At 43.4% G+C, this 21,182-nt stretch overlaps 2 protein-coding genes across 4 annotated transcripts in view; one reads left to right on the top strand and one right to left on the bottom strand.

Moving 5' to 3' along the window:
- LOC102463687 (putative tRNA methyltransferase 9B) overlaps positions 1 to 8,926 on the top strand; it is a 104,057-nt gene extending 95,131 nt beyond the window's left edge. The window contains exons 4-5 of one of the 2 annotated variants that reach the window (XM_075919189.2): positions 2,090 to 2,254; positions 8,591 to 8,926. In XM_075919189.2, the coding sequence (XP_075775304.2) occupies positions 2,090 to 2,232 (143 nt within the window). In that variant the 3' untranslated portion in view covers positions 2,233 to 2,254; positions 8,591 to 8,926. Of the gene's footprint in view, positions 1 to 2,089; positions 2,344 to 8,590 lie in introns of those variants that run through there. The other variant, XM_075919188.2, reaches the window with a different exon arrangement.
- Positions 619 to 19,780, bottom strand: RFC3 (replication factor C subunit 3). 2 transcript variants are annotated; one of them, XM_075919187.2, is made up of 9 exons: positions 19,529 to 19,779; positions 15,999 to 16,136; positions 12,578 to 12,645; positions 8,920 to 9,017; positions 7,321 to 7,502; positions 6,774 to 6,910; positions 6,588 to 6,686; positions 3,938 to 4,007; positions 619 to 937 (listed from the first exon to the last, which is right to left on the bottom strand). In XM_075919187.2, the coding sequence occupies exons 1-9, from the start codon at positions 19,613 to 19,615 to the stop codon at positions 746 to 748; spliced, it is 1,071 nt and encodes a 356-aa protein (XP_075775302.1). In that variant the 5' UTR covers positions 19,616 to 19,779; the 3' UTR covers positions 619 to 745. The 2 variants fall into 2 exon arrangements, with proteins under 2 accessions (XP_075775302.1, XP_089631633.1); XM_089775507.1 differs by lacking the exon at positions 619 to 937 and adding an exon at positions 973 to 1,266 and having other exon boundaries at positions 19,529 to 19,780.
- Between the last annotated feature and the right edge of the window lie 1,402 nt (positions 19,781 to 21,182).

Raw genomic sequence — 21,182 nt, forward strand, 5'->3', positions numbered from 1 at the left:
GAAATAAAATAGCCATCTGAAGGGGTTCTAAAGCCTGGTCCACACTGGAAATTTAGGTTGAACATACTCTCATTAGGTCAATTTTTTTAAACAACGAGTCCACACTACCAAGCCTGTTCTGATGACTTTAAAGGGCCACTAAAGTTTATTTTTGTGCTCTTGTTTTCATGAGGAGTAACACTAAATTCAACCTCACAGGGTCAACTTTAGAGTAGTTTATGGGAACTGTAATCTTAATTTTAAAAAGTAAAAATGACAGTTTAAACCAGTACAGTGAAATTAGCACAAATTATATTGTTCTTGCCCCTTCTGGCCTAACGGGTACTGCTAAGGGAAAAATTTCCGACGAGGCATGCACACACCTACATGGAATGGACACGAGCAACACATCTCAAAGAACAACAGTTAAAAGGTAAATAACTGTTCTTTTCTCTCTGAAAGCCAGGCACTGGCTAGACTGAACACTGTTGAGGTTAGAATGCGATCTTGCCAGATATCCAACATTTAATAGTATCTTTCTGGAAAGTTTATATATACTGGAGAGAGGACTAGACTGCCTCGAAGACTTAGCGTTAACAATAAATAAAGTTCTTATTTGGCTACTTTTACCAAACGCAATGAAGAAAAGAAGAATTTATTTGACTTTGACCTTTGGCTTGTACAACATAAGTCACACAAAAGTAGACTTATTAGCAGAACTGTTAATGTTGCATCATATATATTTTATATTAAGTTCAGTGATATCTTAGAACATCATGTCTTCTAGTCCATCCTCCATAAACTTTTTATAAAGTGCCATAAACTTTGCCACAAATGCTTCCAGATGATAAATGGCTTTGTTGCCCAGTTGCAGTCGGTGTTCATAGAAAGCTGCCATGTGTGCAACCTCGCCTTTCAGCTGCCCATCACAGTTATTTAGAAGTTCTAACAAAAGGCCCTAAAAAAACAGGAAAATATTGCAGTTTTTAAAAAGAACAAAATATTTCAAAAGTAGGGTAGCAAGGCAGATACTGTTGTTAGGCATAATATACACTGCGTTCACTGGCATTACACTGTGTACATATAGGTATTGGAAAGTTATGTTAACTGGATGCATTGTGCTCTTCCCACAATTCTGTTCACCGAGGTCAAGTATCCTACAACACTTTACAGAACTGAGGTCAGCAGTGGCATTAGAAAATAGGAAACTTACCCTAGATTAGATACATTAGTGATCTACTGTAGGTACAAGTTCAGGAAGTGCCTTCATTTCTAATAAGCTGCAAGCTGTAGCATTGGAAAACAAGTCGAAATTTATGGATGGAATCTTAGACGATAAGGGCCTTATCAAATTTGCTGTCATGAAAAATGTATCACTGACCATGAAATCTGGTCTCACCCATGAAATCTAGCTAGTTTAGGGCAGGGGCAGAGCTGGGAGCTCTTATTATGCACTGGTCTCCCCAGATGTTAGTCCTAACTGGTCTGGGGAGAGACAAGGCTTCCCCTTCCCCTACAGGGCTGCTCCCAGGGTCAGGTCAGAACCATCTCTAAGAACCTCCCCCAGTTGCAAGTAGCTCCAGGACTGCTGGCTGGGAGCCCAGCTCTGAAGGCAGCTGTGCAGAAGAAAGGGAGTCAATACTGCAACCCCTATACAATAACCATGGGATATCCCTACCACCGCCTTTAGAACTGTAGATTTAAATACCTAAAATTGTGACATTTATGATTTTTTAAATTCTATGACTGAAATTGACAAAAATGGACCATGAATTTGGTAAGACTCTATAAATGATGCACAGAGGGTTTTAGCTTGAGAACAGCCTCATTATAACCAAAGTAGTATGGGGTGTATTTTGGAAGTATGCCCTCCTTATAAGATTAACTAAACATGCTGTGAGAACGTGATTCTATGCTTCTCTAACACAATTCAAAAACCTATTTCGCAGAAAGGCTGGCGGTGTATTAACTCCTTCTTTTTGGTTTCACATTGTTTTGATAACAGACAAATGTATCCGCACTTGGTTATTTGACCTTGAATATTTTTAATATCACAATTGTAACCAAAATCAATTGGCTATACTATTAATCAACACTGTCATTTCCCTAGAAATAGCTGAGCAAGGAGCATCATCAACTCACTCAATGATCCAGCACAGCAAAAGTTTTCAAGAGCTATCACATCATCTGTCCAATAGAACTAACTTGGAACTTGAGGAATATTGTCTTTCAAAAACTTCTCTCTCGGGATGAATTCCACATCCTGCTAAATCAGGTAACAATGGTGCAAGTGAACAATTTCTGCCTCACTACAGGTTGGACCTCCCTCCTCTGGCACTCTTGGAACCTTACTGGTCCCAAACAAGGGGGTTTGCCGAATGAGGGGAGGTCCTTCCCAACATGGCCTGTGCTGCCCCTGGCTAGGACTCTAGCCGATCCCCGCTGCTGCCTGCCTGGCAGTGGCTCCCCAGACTGGAGCTCCACACCTGCCGGGGCTCTGTGGCCATCAGGGCTGCAGGGGCTTCACGGCTGCCGGGACTTTGCAGCTGCTGGGGCTGGGGCTCTGTGGCTACAGAGATGGCTGGGCTCTGCAGCTGCTGGGGCAGCTGGGGCTCTGCGGTTGCTGTGGCTTCTGGGGCTCTGCTGCCACTACTGGCCCATGCTACTGCTCGGCACCAGGGGCCAGAACTCCCTGCTGCGCCATCCACCCTTCCCTGACATGGGGCCCCTGGCTCAGTCACACCCTCCCGGCTGTTCCTGCTCTGTGGCCTTACCTCCTTATATTTGGACTCTGTGGTCCAGAAACATCCATGGTCTTGGTGGACCACAGACATTGCCAGACCAAAGAGTCCTGGTTAAAGGAGGTACAACCTGTACAGGCTTCACAAAATTGACTGCACACAACCCCTACTGATGTCATTGGGAATTTAGCCTTGAGGATTCTTCATTTGACAAGGGGAGTGCAATCTCAATAACATTTATCAGAAATGGATGTAAATAAGTCATTCTGTTGAGCTTACTTTAAAACACACAAGAGAGACCAGTGCAATATTTTACCACAAAAAACAACAAAATTATTGATATTTAAATGTTTTATATTTGAGAAGAAAGGGAATAAAGCCATTGCAGAAATAACTCAAAGTGAGTGAGCACCAAATCAGCACAACTATACTGCACAGAAAAAGTGCAAGTTAGCTAAGGGTATGTCTACACTACCCCCCTAGTTCGAACTAGGATGGTAATGTAGTCATACGGAGTTGCAAATGAAGCCCGGGATTTGAATTTCCCGGGATTCATTTGCATAAAGCCGGCTGGCGCCATTTTTAAATGCCGGCTAGGTCGGACCCCGTGCCGCGCGGCTACACGCAGCACAGACTAGCTAGTTCGGATTAGGCTTCCACGAGGCATACAGCTAGTTCAGATAGGAAGCCTAATCCGAACTAGCTAGTCCGTGCCGCGTGTAGCCGCGCGGCACGGGGTCCGACCTAGCCAGCATTTAAAAATGGCGCCGGCCGGCTTTATGCAAATGAAGCCCGGGAAATTCAAATCCCGGGCTTCATTTGCAACTCCGTATGACTACATTACCCCCCCTAGTTCGAACTAGGGGGGTAGTGTAGACATACCCTGAGTGTTTAAGGATACTTGCATAGAAAGTGGACCTTATGGTTAATGTCACATAACAGTTGAACCTTGCCAAATGCAAAGCTTTTCCAAAAACAGAAGAAAACAAATTGTCTTCTCTCAGCTCTGATCTTGCAAATACTTCTGCACAGGCTTATCTTTGAACATGTAAACAATCCCTTTGAAGATCCTGAAATCTAAATGTTAAGCATGTGCTGGATTGGTTTGTTGTTTTTTTTTTAAAGGAAAAACAAAACTGAATCTTTTTTTCCTCAAGTTTGGATTCTCCTTGCTCTAAGTTGATATAAAAACAGTAAGTGCTAACGAGTTAGATTACCTTCATTATTATATCAGGAGGAATACAGTGGGTTAAGAGTTCATAAAGCCGTCCACGAACTTCAAGTAACCTGTTGGAATGAAATCATGAAATGTTCTATGATTCTACAGTCATGTCCACAAAGCCTGTTTTCTCTATGTATAATTTTTTTCCCCTGCAGGACGACAGAGTGACATGATCATGTCACAGCCTCCACAGGCTGGGAGGGTAAAGCCCAGCCCTGCCCCTTCCACTTAAGGCCCCACTTCTGGAGCCAAGCCCCACCCACTACTAGCCCAGCCTTCCCCAGCCGCTGGGGGCAGAGATGCGGCTGCCATGCCATGGCCTCGGCCTTCCCCAGCCACCAAGAACAGAGCCAGGGACTTAGGGATAGTCCTTGGTGGGGAGAGGGGAAGGAAGAGGAGGAGAGAGCTAGGGCTAACGCAGATTTGAGTAGGGGGATGGTGGTGGGGGGTGGGGAAATGAGAAAGAGAACCAGGGTTGCTCTATTTTTAAACAACCTCAGATTTGGAATGCCAAGCATAATTAAGTTCCCTTAGCCTGAAGCCTTCCTCTAACATTAAGCAATGTGCCGTATTTCCAATATATACGGTCAGCCTCAACATACACGTTACATAAACTGAAAGATGGGACAGGGGTTAATAAAGTTTTGGGCTGTAGCTATGACATTCTCAGCTGAATATGGAAAATACAAAACTCCAGAACATGCTGATCTGTATACTAGAAGCTGTCATGTAACAGATTAGTGCCAGATTACCCAAATCATAGTTTCCACCATTTATATGGTTTCAGTTCTTTAACTTAACACAATGGCATGAAGAAAGAAAAAGAACTGGATCATTATAGCAACATACAAGTTTAAATCTTCTAGATAACTTTACACAAACACTCAGTCAGAGTGGAAAGAGAGCATATATGTATCAACGAATACATCTAAAATTTCACATCAGTATCAAATCCACAATAGTACTGTATACGTATAGGATACGTACAAACCTTTTAGCTACCAGGCCTTCCAGCCTCACAATGCAGTTAATGGAAATTTCTTTGTTGTCCTACAACACTGCAGTGGTAGAACGTGGGTTTTACCTAAACTTAATTAAAACAAGCCTGAACTTTATACAGGTGTCAATGGCCCAAATGAAGATGTTTTCTGGCTCCATTATGATATTATCTATTGACCTGAAGGGAGACTTGAAACAAAAGATGTATGTAATATCATAAAGTGCTACATTGTCCTGCATTTTGCTTCAACTACCCCAGACTAACACGGCTACATTTCTATCACTATGTAATATCAGGCAGCACTAGATGTTTTCAGACTGGTGGTGGTAGAGACATTTGATGCATACTAAGCAGAGAACAAACTGAATGGAGCATTAAGACCAAGCAAGAGTCAGAACAAAATGAAACACTGGCACAATAATCCAAAACAGAATAAGGACAATGTGAGACAATCACAATAGCAACAATGTTTTATTTCACTTTAAGAAATAAGACCATAGCCAGAAATTGGGACTTTATTGTTTAACTCAATTTGAAATTGTGAAAGTAGACTGAATTATATTGTAAAAGTAGAATGAATTAAAGAAATGTTTGTTTCTTTAGCAGGAAGAGAGATGTTAAGGTAAAGTTGTTTGTGTGTAAGCAGGAAGGAGGATGTTAAGGCAGAGGACAATGGTTCCACTTAAGGGTGATAGTGAGACATTAACAGGAGATTGGTAAGAGTTAATAAGGAAATGAGATACTTGACTGACCCCAGGTAACCTTGTCAGTTCACATCCTTTTTCAATCCTTTTATCTGTATAAATAAGGTGGCTTGGATTTGGGAGGGGGTCTCACTTTTCTGGATGTATTAGCGAAGCGCTTTGCGAATGAAACAGAGTGGTCAACAAAATTGAGAGTCCTGAGTCTAAGGGTACGTCTAGACTACATGCCTCTGTCGCCAGAGGCATGTAGATTAGGCTACCAGACATAGGAAGCGGCGATTTAAATAATCGCCTGTTTGTCGGCTCAGCGCGATAGTCTGGACGCGCGGGTGTCGACATCAAAGGTATTTGTCAACCACCCAGGTAAACCTCATCCCAGGAGGCATACCTGGGTGGTCGACAAATACCTTTGATGTCGCCACCCGCGCGTCCAGACTATCGTGCTGAGCCATGTAAATTTAAATGAAGCGGCGATTATTTAAATCGACGCTTCATTTTCCTATGTCTGGTAGCCTAATCTACATGCCTCTGGCAACAAGAGGCATGTACTCTAGACGTACCCTAACTTACCATCAGGTAAACTTTTAGCATGTTTACCACTTTTATCATTTAGAGCAAAACAGACCAGATCTGGGTTCAAATTCAAACTAGTGCTACAGAACTCCAGGCTACTGGTCTGTGTTTATAACAGATATATAAATTTAGGTCAATCACATACTGACAGCGTGTCCTCTTTATTTAGTAATTTTGTGACAGAGGTTAACTTTCACTAGTTTCTAAAATCCAATCTAGCCATCTCCTGTTGATTATAAACCCATTTCCTTTGGATGCAAAGCACAGACATTCTAGTACAAAGCTATTAAAATGTCACAAAACACATAATATAAAGCACTTCTTAAGCTCATAAGTATGAAAGATCATAACCAAATAGCTCCACTTACCTCTGGGGAGTCTGCTGACTGACAATGGCATTTGCAGTCTCTCTCAGATATACCTCCCAGTCCGTCTCAGGGATGTCCTGATCAGAAGTGAAAGGATACCTGCACAACAAGCAATCCCTCATATTTTAGCAACAAACTTAGAGTGGATACAAAAAGTAACCTACATTAGTTTCTCTAATGACTTACTGCTGGACTCTACAAGCCTCACACATGAGCAACGCCTTCCGAAGATTTCTGCCAGACTTTTCTGCTAGTCTACGAGCCAGATCCTGAGGAAGAGTCAGCCCCTCCTTCTTGCACACACCAGACAATACATGACAGATCTAAATAGGAAAAAGGTAATATGTCAATATAGTTAATATACGCATTGTAGCTGTGGCTATGGATATTAGAGAGACAAGGTGGATGAGAGTCTAAGAATATTACTTCATCATCTTGTCTCATTAATAGTGAATATATGACAGACTTCTCTTTTAATGAAACATTCATAGCCCAATGACAGTTTTCAAACTTAAGCATCTCTAGAACAGCCACCTCTTTTTTGCAATGATCAGCCAGGTATAAAGAAGCAGCTCCAGTCTGCTCAGTGAATGGATACTGTGCATACTGATCAAAGGAAAGTCATGGATGACAGGCAGAGACAGGGCATTTTCTGTAACATACTTTATAAACACAGAGTAAAAACTTGGTTGAGAACATTTATACTGGAGGCTCATTTTGCTTCCAAACCTACATCTTCAATACTGGGAGCAGGCACTCGCACTGCCAGACATCTGCTTTGAATAGGTGCAATGATTTTTGAAATGGAATTGCAACATAGGATCAATCTGCAGGTGGCCATATATTTCTCCATGGTCCTTCGCAATGCATGCTGAGCATCTTTAGTAAGTTTATCAACTTCTGTCAGCAGCACCACTGCCAGGGGGAATACAAAAAAAGAAGAAAAGAGAAGCTTAAATTATTTTGATTAGAAGAGTTTTGATGTAAACTTAAAATTATTTACAAAAATGAACTTTAAGTCAGTTTAGAAAGATAACGAAGCAAGGCGCACAGCAAGCAAGGTGCAACATGGTCCTATGGACCACTGTGCTGGGACCCAGAAGACCCCGGGTTCTATTTTCAATTGTCACAGAGATGAGACATTCTGATCAAGCCATTTCACCTTCTACATCTGTTTCTCTCTCACAGTTCTTCAGTCTTACCTATTTAAAATGTACTCTCTTCAAGGCATGGACTATAGGTGTTACTGTGATGTAAATAATCAAATTGGATGTTTAAGGCCAAGACAGTCACTGCTTGTACTATGGCTAATACAATAGCTATCAATGTTTTCTCAAGAATTATAAGAAAGGATTGCATCTGAATTTCCTGAGAACCTCTGGTGTAAGGAAGTTTCAAAGCAAAGAATTTATCAGGACACTCCTCTGATGACAAACTCATCTTTAATTTTGATAGATGAAGACAGAAGAAAACCCATTGGGCTGATGACTGGAGGCCCTTCCATGCACATTGCTCTCCAAGGTTATATAGTTTCAAAGCAGTTAGTGAGCATGGCATATTTTATTGGATTGTAGCAGATTGCTAAAATTTGGTAATAGCTCAAATTTAATGTTGCCCTGAGAACTGTGAAGAAAATGGTATGGTATATCAAAGCTAGGACTACTACAACAATATTTCTACTCTAGTCCCTCATTTTTCTTGGGGTTGTCTCATTTTTCATTTTGTATCTCTCTCTGGTTTGGAGGTTTCTTGGTTTCTGCAAGGAAAACAGTTGTAGCAATTTCTATATGGAAACAGTGAAGAGAATAACTGGTTCTAGATTAGCAGCCCCTTTCTCTGTCTGTAGTTGTTCCAGGTATGAAATACTTCTGCACTGAACACTTCATACATAGTGGGACTGCTTAAAGAAATTGAAAATTACAAATATATGTGAAGTAAGTAATATCTTCATAGCCTCAGTTTAATCCATTCAACTATACTTAGTCCTCCTTTGTTTCCTTCAGCTACCAATGCTACATGAGGCAGACTGATACTGATGGGCTATCACCTATAATACATCCATCCATAATGGATACCTGTCTCTGACAAAGAAGAATGAAAGGTGACCAAGTTTTGGGAAAGCTGATATATAGCTCACAGTAACAATAAACAAATCAAGATCTGCATCTATACAACTTCAACATCTTTTGGGACAATCACAGAGAGAAACCAATGCCATAAAAAGATAAACATCTAAGGCAACTGGTCGAGATACAAGTTGGAAAAAAGACGTGTTTACATCTCACATACATCTTCTGACCTAGGCAAAACATTCACAGAGGCTCTTACTAACCTTTAAAATCTCTTTGAGTACTTGTCTCAAGCTGTTGGGATTGTGCTACTGTCTTCAATAACTCCTGAATTACTACACGGTCACTGTTTCCTGCATCACTATACAAAGAATTCAGATAACAATTGATATTGTTATAACACTTCTTTATTTTGAAAGTGCCCATATAGTACATTCTTCTAACTCCAGTATTTTTTAAAAGCACAAAATATAGCTTTTAAAATAAAGGAAACAAGATGGACTCAATTTAGAATTCATTTAATCTTTAAAAATTGTACAAAAAATGACTACTGGCAAGCTATTGTCCTAACATTTTAAAAACTCATACCCTACATGAATTTGCATTTTATATGTACTTCGGGCCACTGACCCACAGAAAAATCAGTCGGGGACCACACAAGTGAGGTGCAAAAAAACAAACCTTCCAAAAACTCCCAAGCCTCAATGATGAGGCCCCAACTGAGATACCTCACTCCTCTAGCACTCCAGCTCCATGGGGGAGAACGGTAGACAGGACTGAAGTTTAAGGCCATATTAACTCTTCTGGGGTTCCAGGGTTAGTGGATTTTGTGGGCCCCTCTACGCTCTGAGGTGGGGCCAAGAATGAGGGATCCGGTGTGTGGGACAGGGCTGCCAGTGAGTGGGATAGGGATGGGGGTGCACAATCTGGGTGGAAAGTAGGGTACAGGAGCAAGCTGGGGGTAGTCTTGCCAAGAGGGAGGGGACCAAGCCAGGAGGTGTCTGGTCAGGAGGAGCAGGATGGGGGTGGGTGTCTGGCCAGGAAGCAGGAGCAGGATGCTGGTGGGGGTCTGGCCAGGAAGGAGCAGCAGGGTCCTGATGGGGGTCTGGCCAGGAAGGAGCAGCAGGGTCCTGATGGGGGTCTGGCCAAGGGGAGGGGCAGGGTGCAGTTGGGGGTCTGGACAGGGTGCAGCAGCAGGTTCCTGGTGGGGGTCTGGCCAGGAACCAGGGTGCTGATGGGGGTCTGGCCGTGGGAGAGGAGCAGCTCGGCCAGTACCTGGGGGTCTCCAGGGACAAGGATCTCTGGGGCAAGATCTGCAGGCAGCGCTGGAAGAAGTGCAGTGTGGCTCCTTTAAGAAATCCAGCTGCTCCAGATCCTATGCCACCATCTTAACTACCTCGCCTCCACCACCTTCCCGGAGCACAGGGATGGAAGGGAAAACAAGAAAGCACGTGCACTGTTGTGGGCAGGGGAGGAGCACGTGCTTTCTTGTCTCTCCTTCCTTCCCCAGTACTGCCTTCCTACCTTCCTTCCTGTGGCGTTGGGGGGGGGGGTGGGAGTTCCGAAGCTCCCCCCACACCGCAGGAAACTAGAGCTAGCTCTATTTTTGCAGGAGGCTGTATTGCCAGAACTGCTCCTCATTAGGGGTGGGGGGAGCAAGGAGGGGCTGGGAATCTCGTTGTGGTGGAGGGGAACTGGGGAGTGGGGGGACTGGCAATGCTCCCACGATCGACCAATCGATCGCAGCTGACTGGTTGGTGATCACAGCCTTAGGGTATAAGTAATAAATGGATCCTCCACCAGTGGGGAATTCAGCAGTCAGCACTGTCAAGGATGGCTACTTCAGGTATAGGACTGAAGCCAACTCTCCTCCCACACAAAAAACAATATGCTCACAAAACAATACCATGCATTTTCTGCAATGTTGTTTTGGATGCTTCTGACTCCATAACTAAGAAGCTGATCCAAATGCCATGCAACATTTAGTGTTTAGTTCAAAGGCGGTACAGATTCTCAGCTTGAGTACCAAACAAGAAGTAACAGAACTGATACCAAGAAGCAGCAAGATGGAGTAGAGAGGCTTCCCTGTGTCGTACATTTTCAATGACTGACAAATGCATTATATTATGAAGCCTACATCTGTGACTATAATCAGTACAAAAATGATTTTCGTTTTAAAATGAGCTTTTGCCATGGAGCTGGGACATGGGAAGCTTTTCATCACTTAATATGCAAGTTAGGAACCAAATAAGACTCCATGCAGAATCTCAAAATCACACTTAAATGACAAAACATGCAAATTGAGATAATAGTGTTGTCACTCCTTGAAATGCTATATGTTGTGCATCATCACACATATATTGGTGGTTTGACCTATGACAGAATGATCAGTTGGCACAAGGAGCACCCAGGGAGTGGGGTCAGGGTGCAGGACCTCGCTCTGCTAACCTGGCGCTTCAGCCAGGGAGTAGGATTCGGGGCTTGCCTGTTCCCTGGCTGGAGTGCCAGGTCGGTGGAATGGGATAAACTTCTGACCCTGCTCCCCGGCTGGAGTGTAGCAAGCTTCTGACCCTGCTCTGTGGCTGGAGGACCAGGCAGGCAGAGTGGGGAAAGCCCCCACGTCCCAACACCATTCACTGAACGTGTACCTGGAATCAGAGGGGACCCTGGTCCATGTCCATTGTCCTATGCAAGGACGGCAGGGAGGTGGTTCCAATTCCTTCTGCCCTATCCCTCCCCCTGCCATTGCTCCCCTACCTGAAGTAAGGACCCAAGCAAGTGTCCAGTCATAACTGTGCCACTGATCTGCACATTGTGGTGACAGCAATGCACATTATAAGTGAATTCATGCCATATATAAAAGTAAAAGGCAATAATTTATTGACTGTGCATAGCTAAAACCAGGGCCCCCCTAAAAGTGTAAATCAAAGCCTGAGTGTATTTGGGACAAAAAGCACTTTCAATGGAAAGAATCTTATGTTCTAATGTGTCTTCCCAGAAGGATTAATCAATATCTCTCTCAGAAAGTTTAGTGCAGGAATATAAAATATAATTCATGACTCAGTTTTCTAAGATACTTAGATATAAAAATTACAGAATTATTTTTATATAGGCACCTCTCTGCTATAAAAGTCTGGTTAAATATTCATGGCTGAAGAGGTAAGTTAAGCTTGATGTTATTTTTCTGTTTCAAACATTTCAATTAGGGATGTTAATTAGCTGATTAAACACAGTTTGAGTAGTCAATGGAACTTTTAAATGTATTAAGAGCCATTAGTTTTTCCATCCTCCAGAATAGGGATATTAAATTTCGATTAATCAACTAATTGAGTGGTCGATGGAATGTCCATCAACTACTCAATTAGCTGATGGAGAGGAAGAGTGCTCACTAACCTGGATGTGCCTCTGCCTTTGAAATGTAGCAAGAGCCCCATGTTTCAAAGACAGAGGCGCAGCAGTCAAGACCCAGTACGACAGGGGACTGCCTGAGTCCCCGCTTGCACCGTTTCCCCCGCTGCACTTCTACCTCCCCTGCCCCTCCACAGAGATGGTTTGGGGGGGAACTGGCTTTTAAGCCAGCTCTCCCCAGCACTGGCTCCTATTCCCCCTTTTGCTGCCTCTGATACAGAAGCAACAAGTTTGGGGAGAGAGGGGGGACGACTAGCCAAGTAGTGACATGACTACCCGATAAACCTAGGCTTATCAAGTAGTCGACTAGTCGCTTACATCCCTAACCCAAAATCCTGTATTTAAAAAACCTGGTCTGTACACTTAGGGCCTAAACTTGCAAAAAAAATAATTTCTTCAAAGGAACTACGGTACTTGCTTGAGAAAAAGTTGCATCCTGAGAAGTCAAGACTTTTAGAAAAATCTGATGATTCAAGTATAATATCTTAATATTCCTTTTTATTATGAATTTACCTTGGGTTAACTTCAAGATGATAATTGCTTGCAATGGTGCTCATTTCAATTTTCTTTTTAGAGGGTGTCTGTGTAAAAAACAAAAAGGAGTTAGATTTCAAAGCATCTTACTCTTAAAAAAAAAAAAAGTCAGCTTTTAGATTTGAAGTATCATTGGCAGGTCTGGTAGCTTGGCAGCAGCATTATGACAGAAAACCTGAATTTAGGATAAGGCTCATGCCTCTTTCTCTCCATGTTACTGGAGGTCAGGAGTAGGGATGTTAAGGACTAGTCGACTATCCGATAAGCATTTGCTTATCGGATAGTCTGTTGACTAATCGAGTCCATCCCCCTCCTCTGCCCCCACCACCACCTTGCTGCCTCTATGAGACAAAGACATCAAAGGGGGAGGGGAAAAGAGTATTTCAAAGCAGCAGTACCACACAGCTGAGCCAGGGATTAGCTGTGTGGCACTGCCGCTTTGAAACCCCAAGGCTGCATTTCCCCAGAACCTGGGGTCAGCTGAGGAGTCCTCAGCTGACCCCGGGTTCCACACAGCATGAAGCGCAGCACAGAGTCTGAAGTCAGTAGGGGACTCTGAGTCCCCTGTTGACAATGGGCTCCATGGCTTTGAAATGCACAAGAACCCCTTCTGGAGACTCTTGTGCCTGGATGACTCTTGCACCCGCATGCAGCCTGGAGTCAGTGGGACTTCCAGCAGGGGCTCTTCCGCATTTCAAAGGAGGAATGCAGAAGTGCCTATCAACTAATCGAGTAGTCGATGGAAATTCCATCGACTACTTGACTAGTCAATTAACCACAATTTAACATCCTTAATCAAGAGTATTGGGATGTGATTAAACCCCTAAAATGAGGATGCGGAACCTTTTTTGGGTCAGGGGCTGCTGACCCACAGAAAAAATCAGCCAGGGGCCAAACACAAGTGAGAAGCAAAAGAAAAAAACGCCACCCTCATTGATGTGGCCCCCAACTGAGAAGGAGAAAGACACTCCCCACATACCCCATGCACACCAGAGCCTGCGGGGGGCAGCCTAATAGATTTTGTGTGTTCCAGCCCCACATGAGAGAGCAGAGGGCTGGAGTGCCTGTGTGAGCTCTCCAATGCTAGTGGGAGTGGGGTGCTGAGCCTCAAGGGACAGTTCCAGGCAAGCCAGGTGCCACATCCAGCCCCAGGCCTGAGATTCCTTACCCCTGCTCTAAAACATTAATGATGGTTGTTTACTATGAGAGTTGATTCTACTATCAGAATGAATACATTATGGACATTATTTAATAGATGTGTGTCATCTTTCAAACAGTCATATTAAAATAGTTTACAGATCTCACGAAGGTTTCCTCTCCATGAATTTTTGGAGGGAAGTGGGAAGACATGGAAGCGAATTCCTCTCTCTCAGTATGTAACTACAAATCTGTGACTGGTATAATTAACATGAACATTTATTTTGCCTCTGAATTTGGATCCAAACTGATGTATTTTTACCACTAACAGGATACATTCTCACTATGTAGAGAACAGTCTTTAAATGTATTTCTTCCAGTTATCATGACTATGAATCACCTCCAATTCAAGTGACTTTATTAGAACATTTTTTCTAGGACCAAATAGATGGGCATTTCCCCTATAAACATCACACTCTGTTTCTTTATTCTAACTAAAAATTACAAGAAAAATAGTACAGTTGGCATGCCTATCCTGACACCAATATCCAGAACAGTCTACTATTTTGTTTCCACTATCATTTGCCTGTTCCCCATACTAACAAAGAAGGAAATGAGTAGTATACCAAAATCAGTGGTTCTCAATATTTTATATTGGTGACCCTATCAAACAGCAAGCCTCCGAGTGCAGCTCCAGTTATACATTAAAAAGCACGTTTTTATATTTAATATGATTATACATGCTTAAGATGAAGAGGGGCTTTGGGTGGAGGATGACACCTCATGTAATAATCTTGTTGCCCGTGAGGGGTCACAACCCTCAGTTTAAGAACACTTGCTATAGATGCAATAGTTACTAAATTATTTCTGTTAAGTAACAGCAAGGAATAAAAACAATAATTTTTAATAAGATGAGTCAGATTCAGCAGTAATGCTGTACCTTCCATATGATATTTAGACCACTGAAGGAATTATAAAGTAATAATAGAATTCTATATACCATAATATGAAATTTTAGTGTTCTTCTGTCGATTTTGCTGATTCAAAGATTCATAATTATGCAGCCAGAAGGACTATTGTGATTTTCTAGTCTGACCTCCTGTGTAACAAAGATCTCTGAATTAATGCCTGTTGGAATGTTTTTCTAGAAGACATGCTCTGGGGTTTACTCTTGATTTAAAGACTGCCAATGGTGAAGAATCCACACTGACCCTTATTAAGTTGTTCTCATGGTTAATTACCCTTATTGTTAAACAGTTGTGCCTTATTTTTAGCCTGAACCTTTCTAGCCTCAATTTCCTGCTACCGGACCTTGTTATATCTTTATTTGCTACATTAATAATAAAGATCTTGTCTGTTTCCAAATGGCTGGGAATTTCCGCCACTGTCTTTACCTGCACCTCTGCAGGTACGAGCGCCTGAAGCTCCCATTGGCTACAGATCATCATTCACAGCCAATGAGAGCTCTGGGAAGAGGTGTGTCAGGCTGTACCACTTCTCCCAGCTCCCATTGGCTAGGAATAGCAATCCACGGCCAATGGGAGCTTAAAGCGCCCGTCCCCGCGGAGATGTAGGTAAAGACAGTGGTGACGACCTGCCAACGGCTAATTCTGGCAAACCACTGCTTATTGCCCATCCTGACTTGGACTGATCCAGTTACCCCTTAAAACTCCCTCTTTTCCAATAGGACTTTCATTGATAACAGCATCTTAAACAACAGATTTTCAGTGGCTGCCTTGTTCCCCGAGCACTAACTACCGAAACAGTTCTTTCTTCCTGTTGAAACTGTCACTATGGCAATTATGTTTGTCAGAATTTGTTATATTATAAATAGGAGAAAGGTAACATAGGTTTATAAAGGCCACAACATAGACAAAAGTGAATTCCATCAATTGAGAATTAGTTAACTTGAATTACCATTAAGCAAAAGTTCAAATATTGGGCCCAATTATGATCTGAAGTATATGAGTAAATTCTAAGCAATGCGAATAAAAGCAATATGAAATAAATCAGTATCAGAATCTAGTCCACAATACTTAATGCTAAGGATATATCCTGCAGTGCAGCCTAGTCACAAAGTGCAAGTGTGATGGAAACTAACAAACTAAAATTACTTCGTAAGAGAAAAATGTTCAAGTGACCAATTTTATATGTGAGCTTGAAATTTCTATTAAGGTGAAGAAATCTGAACATCATATAGAAGAAAAGATGTATATATACATAATTACTTTCTTTAAAAAAATCCACATAATATATTTCTTACTGTTATGCTCTGATGTTCAATTCTCAGTTTTTCCACTCCTGCACCATACAGCTCCCTTAACAAACACATTATCCTCGTCTTTTTTCCAGCTCCAGATGGTCCATACACTAACAGATGAGGGAAGTCACCACATTGAACCTGCAAACAGGGCAGTAAAACTAATTTTAGCAATGTTTCCCCTATGCTAGGAAATTTACACATTGTATCAGATGAAAACTTCCCTTATGACATTACTATTAAATACTTTTTCTCGCATAATTCTACAGTACATCAATTTAAAATACAGCCCAGAATGAGTGGGTCCTTGAATGTCTTTTTTTCCAGATATACATCCATCACATATGCTGTGTGCCTCTGAAAATTAACAAAACAAACCATCATCTTTATTTTGAAAAAAACTGAAGTACTTTCAGGTATTACATTTGCTCCTGAGACACTTGCCAATTTTTGTGGTTACACAATCATTTCCATCTTTTTAAAAAGATGTTTCTGTCGTGCTTGTTGCCATGGGAACAGCTCTCACAAATGGAGACTGAAACAATGAAGCTACCCAAGAATAACTAAAAACAGAGAAAACTACAGTAATTACTCGTTTAACACATGCTCGCTTAACACATTTTTCGCAATAGCATGATTTTTCTTAGGGAATGTTTTTCAAACAACACAACTATCCCCGAAATAACACGAAAATAATCAAGTGGCAGACTACTTCGTGTGCGGTATAAGTTGGTGAAAACAGTGGTAATATACATGAGCGGATGAATACACATGGTCACAGCACTCCTCCTCTCACTCACGTGTTTATCTTTATGTTTTAACAAACTGGCGACTTGGTGTTGCTAGATATCTTGTGTTGCTAGATATCTAATGTTGATGTTGATGACCCAGCACCAACAAAAAATTGACTTTGCCACTACCACTTGAAACGCAACCCCCACCTTTTCCATTATTTTTAATGGGAAAATTGAACCCACATAGCACATTTTCACTTAGCACAAACATTTTCAGAAATGCATCTATAATGTTAAATGAGGAATTACTGTATATCTCTGCTCTCTTTCAGCTACAGTATTACTTGTAACACTATAGTCATACAAAATCATAACTTTAAGATGAGTGTCTCTTTAAAATAAAACCAATTTTTGTTTCTCAAAGGGGTAGTAGCTGGTTTAAAAACATATTTCACTAAGACCTAACTTCAAAGTTAGTTTTATAGTTAGTTATACCAAGAATTGCAGAATGCAAAGAGAAGATCTTCTAGTCCTTAGACAATCTAGATAAGACCCAGGACAACTGGGGGCTTGAACGAATATTCAGTTTTGTGCCCATGGGTTTTATTCCCATATTTGACTTTAAACCCTGGACCAAATCATTTATGATCTGATAGTTTCAGAAATGCTAAACACCAACAGCTTCCATAAAAATCAGTGGATGAGGTGGATGCTCTGTGTTTCTGAAAATCATGCTAATAAATCTACCCTTTCCTCTTTTCCCACCATCTGCTTAATGGTAATAGTGATGGTGTGAGGCTTAATTCAGCAATGTATATCAAATACTTGCAAACCTTTGCATGGAGTGTATTCTACAGAAGGGAGAAGTTTTGGTTTTCCCCTTGACTTGTCTTCACTGCAAATTAGCTTGAATTACTACAGGAGTTGTTAGCCTAGCTCAAGTGACGGTAGGTATTTACTACAGAGCCTATGTTAGCATGTCAGATGCAGACGCAGCCTATACCAACAGAAGGAGGTCAATGTAAGAACATAAGTTCCATGAACAGTGTTATGCATGTTGACAGAACCCTCTTCCATTGACATAGGTACACTGGAGGTTTTGTTGGCAAAGCTACTGTAGTAATATGAGGGCCTAAAACAAAAGCCCATGTAGCACAGGCCTAGTGTGAGGCCTGAGGTCTAGCTAAACAATGGACAAAACATGGCTAACATAAAGCAAAGCTAAGTTGTGAGCAAGAGGCAGACCCCTGCTCGTAGAACTTGGTACAAACAGGGCTGAAAGTGCAAAACACTAATTGGTGATAGGCCCAAGTGTAGAGGCCAGGTGTAGAACAGTAATTGGTATTGGTTATAAGTTGAAAGCACATGGTACCACTAGCTCATTAAAAAATACCTTAGTGCCCACACTCCCCACAGATACCGACCCAGGTTCAGGAAAGGGTCTAAAATGACAGCATGATGGATGGAGATGGTCATATCTTTGACCAATGTAGCTATGCTGACATAACTTAAGTGTAGCCCAAGCCTGAGAGTGACCATACTGTGAAAGAACATTCAGACTACCAGAGCAATCTGATCGGAATGGTGACCCGAGTTGCAGCTTCATTGGCTAAACACCTGATGAGTTGTAACTGGCTGCTCATCCCCCCTGCGCTACTAGAGAAACATGAAACACCCACTCCCTTTCCATGCCACCCACACCAGACAAGCCAGTTAAAACTCAAGCTAAAGATGATGGTGTAGAAAGTAGGGATGTGACAGTATAGACCTGTAAACAGTTAACTGATGAGCCTGGCCTCATCCATTATTCATGGTTACAAGCAGCCCCTGCCTTGCTACCTCTGTATCAGAGGCAACAGTGTGGGGCGGGGGACAAGTGGGAGCTGGTGCTCAAAGGGAGCCGGCTGCCACCGGCCCCCTCCCCCGCATGCTGCCTCTGGCCAGGGGCTGTATCAGAGGGGGGGGGAAGCAGGCGGCTCCGCGGGAAGTGAAACCTCTCCGTTTTTGTGACCATCACAGTTTCTGTCATACATACATGACATTTGGTACAACTGCTCAGGAATTGCTACCTTTGCTGGCTGGTTGCAAATTCAGAGAAACTGTGTTTTTTGGTAGAAAAATCTCTCAATTTGCTACCTCCTGTCTAACGGACTCAGGGGATGCTGGTGTTTTGCCTTGGGCGGGGGCCTTTTGCTCCTGGTCCATGGGTCCCTAAACGGGGGTTTTGTCGGCGCACAGGGTCTGGCAGTGTCCCCCAGCCTGGGCTTAACCAAGGCTACCACCCCCCACCCCCCTGATTTTTCAAATTTCGCCCCTCTTCTGCAGCTAAAAAAAGAAGATGGATGCCTCCAGACGGTACATTTCTGCCCCATGATCAGAACCTGACACACACCCCCCCCTGCAATTTGCCCCCCTTCATCATTGTAAACACCTCCAAAGAGGAGGAAGCCAATCTGAGGGGGCAGTGAGGGCAGAGAGAGGGCAGCGGCTACAGCGAGGGACACGGAGTTTGCTCAGTTCGGGTGCGCATGCTCAGTGCACCCAAAGTAGCAAATCCTGAGAAGTTAGTGTTTCGGTCGCTGCACCGGCGTGTGAACACTGAACATTTCCCGCGCGGCCCGGGGGAGGGGCTGGGGAACGGGGGAGGGGGACACGAGGAGGTTCCCGCGCGGCTCGGGGGAGGGGCGAACACACAAGGACCCGGGGAAAGGGGGAGGGGAGAGGGGGGGGGGGAAGGGGGAGGGGAACAGGGGAACGGGGGGGGGGGGGGGACACGAGGACCCGGGGCCGGTCTCTCACCAGGTTGCGGAGCTGGGCCGCCTGCTCGCGGTGATAGTCCACCTTGCCGAGGGCGCAGGGCCGGTACTTGTCCGCCCAGAGGCTCATGGCTGCGGGGCCCAGGCAGAGCGGGGTTGAAAGGCGCGCGCCGCCCCAGCTCACGCTCAAGCCCCGCCGAGAGCAGCCCCTACTACGGAGGCCGCCTCGGGCCAGACCTGTCGGACTCGCGGAGCTGGCAGAACGCGCCCGGGCGGGGTAGGAGGCGCGCGGGGCTCGGAACCGCCCCGCCCAGGCTCGGGAAGGGCCGCTCGCGCACAACTGAAGCCTGGCTTGGGGGCTGGGGGGAGCAGCTGGAAAGCAGGGAGTCCGATCTGGGAACTGGGTTGAGATCACTGCTCTGGTAGGCAGCTTCACCATAGTGCCCCACAAGCACCACAGCATAATGTCTCACCAAACATAGTACCCCTTTGTACTTCAACCTGGTGCAGCACAGCAATAAAACCTCATGCATCATAATAATCTATAGTCCCACAACATGACAAATTGCAGCACTTCAGCACGTCCCAGTATTATGATATCACAGCACCTCAGCATGGCACTGTGCACCACTGTAAAACATGTTGCGGTGCCTCCACATCACAACTGCAAAACACCTGCAAACCAGTGCCCTGGCCCACTACCATAGCAGCTATTCCTAGAGCTAACACTATACAAGTATCTGGAAATTGTCTCACTGTTCCATAAAGCCTTCAGTTAATCTCTTACCATTATTCACAACTGGTTTCTGTCTCAGGATAAAAAATTAACAGCACAACATCCATGTGATAGCACCAAATACTGAGAATACTTGTGCACATACCATCTTTGGAATTAAGTACTTCTCTATGGTAGGAATGGCATCACACTTTCATATGTGACTGTTATTCCCATTAGTTGTATGCTGTGTGGTTCTAGTTATGCCTGTCCCAGGATATTAGAGAGTCAAGGTAGGTTAGCTGATATATTTTATGTGACCAATATTATCTCACCCACCTTGTCTCTCTAATTTTCATTCGTTTGAAGTTTAAGGTCCTGACCAAAGCCTACTGAAGTTAATATCAACTGACAAAACTTAATATTCCCCGTAAACAAATTTGTCTCATATTCTTACATGACTCCTGGGACTTGTTACCTAACAGCTCTATGTTCTTGGGGAACCAGGGCATAGTATTCAGCCTGTCTGACTCTTGAAAGACCTTCTCCCACCCAAACCCCTGCTTGAACCAAAGCAGATCAGAAGAAAGACTTTAAAAAGGCAATGAAAAGTCAGGAGAAGACACTCCTAGACCCCTTAGGGTGGACAGAAAGGTATTGCCCCTCTTCTCCCCCACATCTCGCTTAGTGAATTAATTTTAGTTGAGGGTGACAGTCTCAATCAGGACAAGCTAAGCACAGTTCTTTTGCCCTTTACTCATACAAAAAGGAGAACAACATTTTATTACCACTGCATTCACTATTAAAGTGATTTGTAATCCAACACCAGCCAAAATTGATCCCTTGGGCAATACCGCTCTGTCTATTGATGCCCAGGCAGAGTGTGTGTGTTCGTGTAAATACAGTCTCAACCTGAAGCCTTTTCCCTTCCTCAGCTAGCCCTCCCCAAACCTCTATTTTTATTTATTTTTGGATTTGGACT

The sequence above is a fragment of the Pelodiscus sinensis genome, chromosome 1 (genome assembly GCF_052426305.1).
Source record: "Pelodiscus sinensis isolate ZL-2025 chromosome 1, ASM5242630v1, whole genome shotgun sequence".
NCBI lineage: Eukaryota > Metazoa > Chordata > Testudines > Trionychidae > Pelodiscus > Pelodiscus sinensis.

Bases quoted from the DNA above. Each gene is read 5' to 3' on its own strand.
- RFC3 (XM_075919187.2), bottom strand. From the start codon at position 19,615: ATGAGCCTCTGGGCGGACAAGTACCGGCCCTGCGCCCTCGGCAAGGTG. The intron at 9,018-12,577 runs GTAAATTCATAA...TTCTTTGTATAG, and splicing joins CATCTTGAAGTTAACCCAAG to TGATGCAGGAAACAGTGACC. The intron at 4,008-6,587 runs GTAAGTGGAGCT...TCATTCCAACAG, and splicing joins AGTCAGCAGACTCCCCAGAG to GTTACTTGAAGTTCGTGGAC.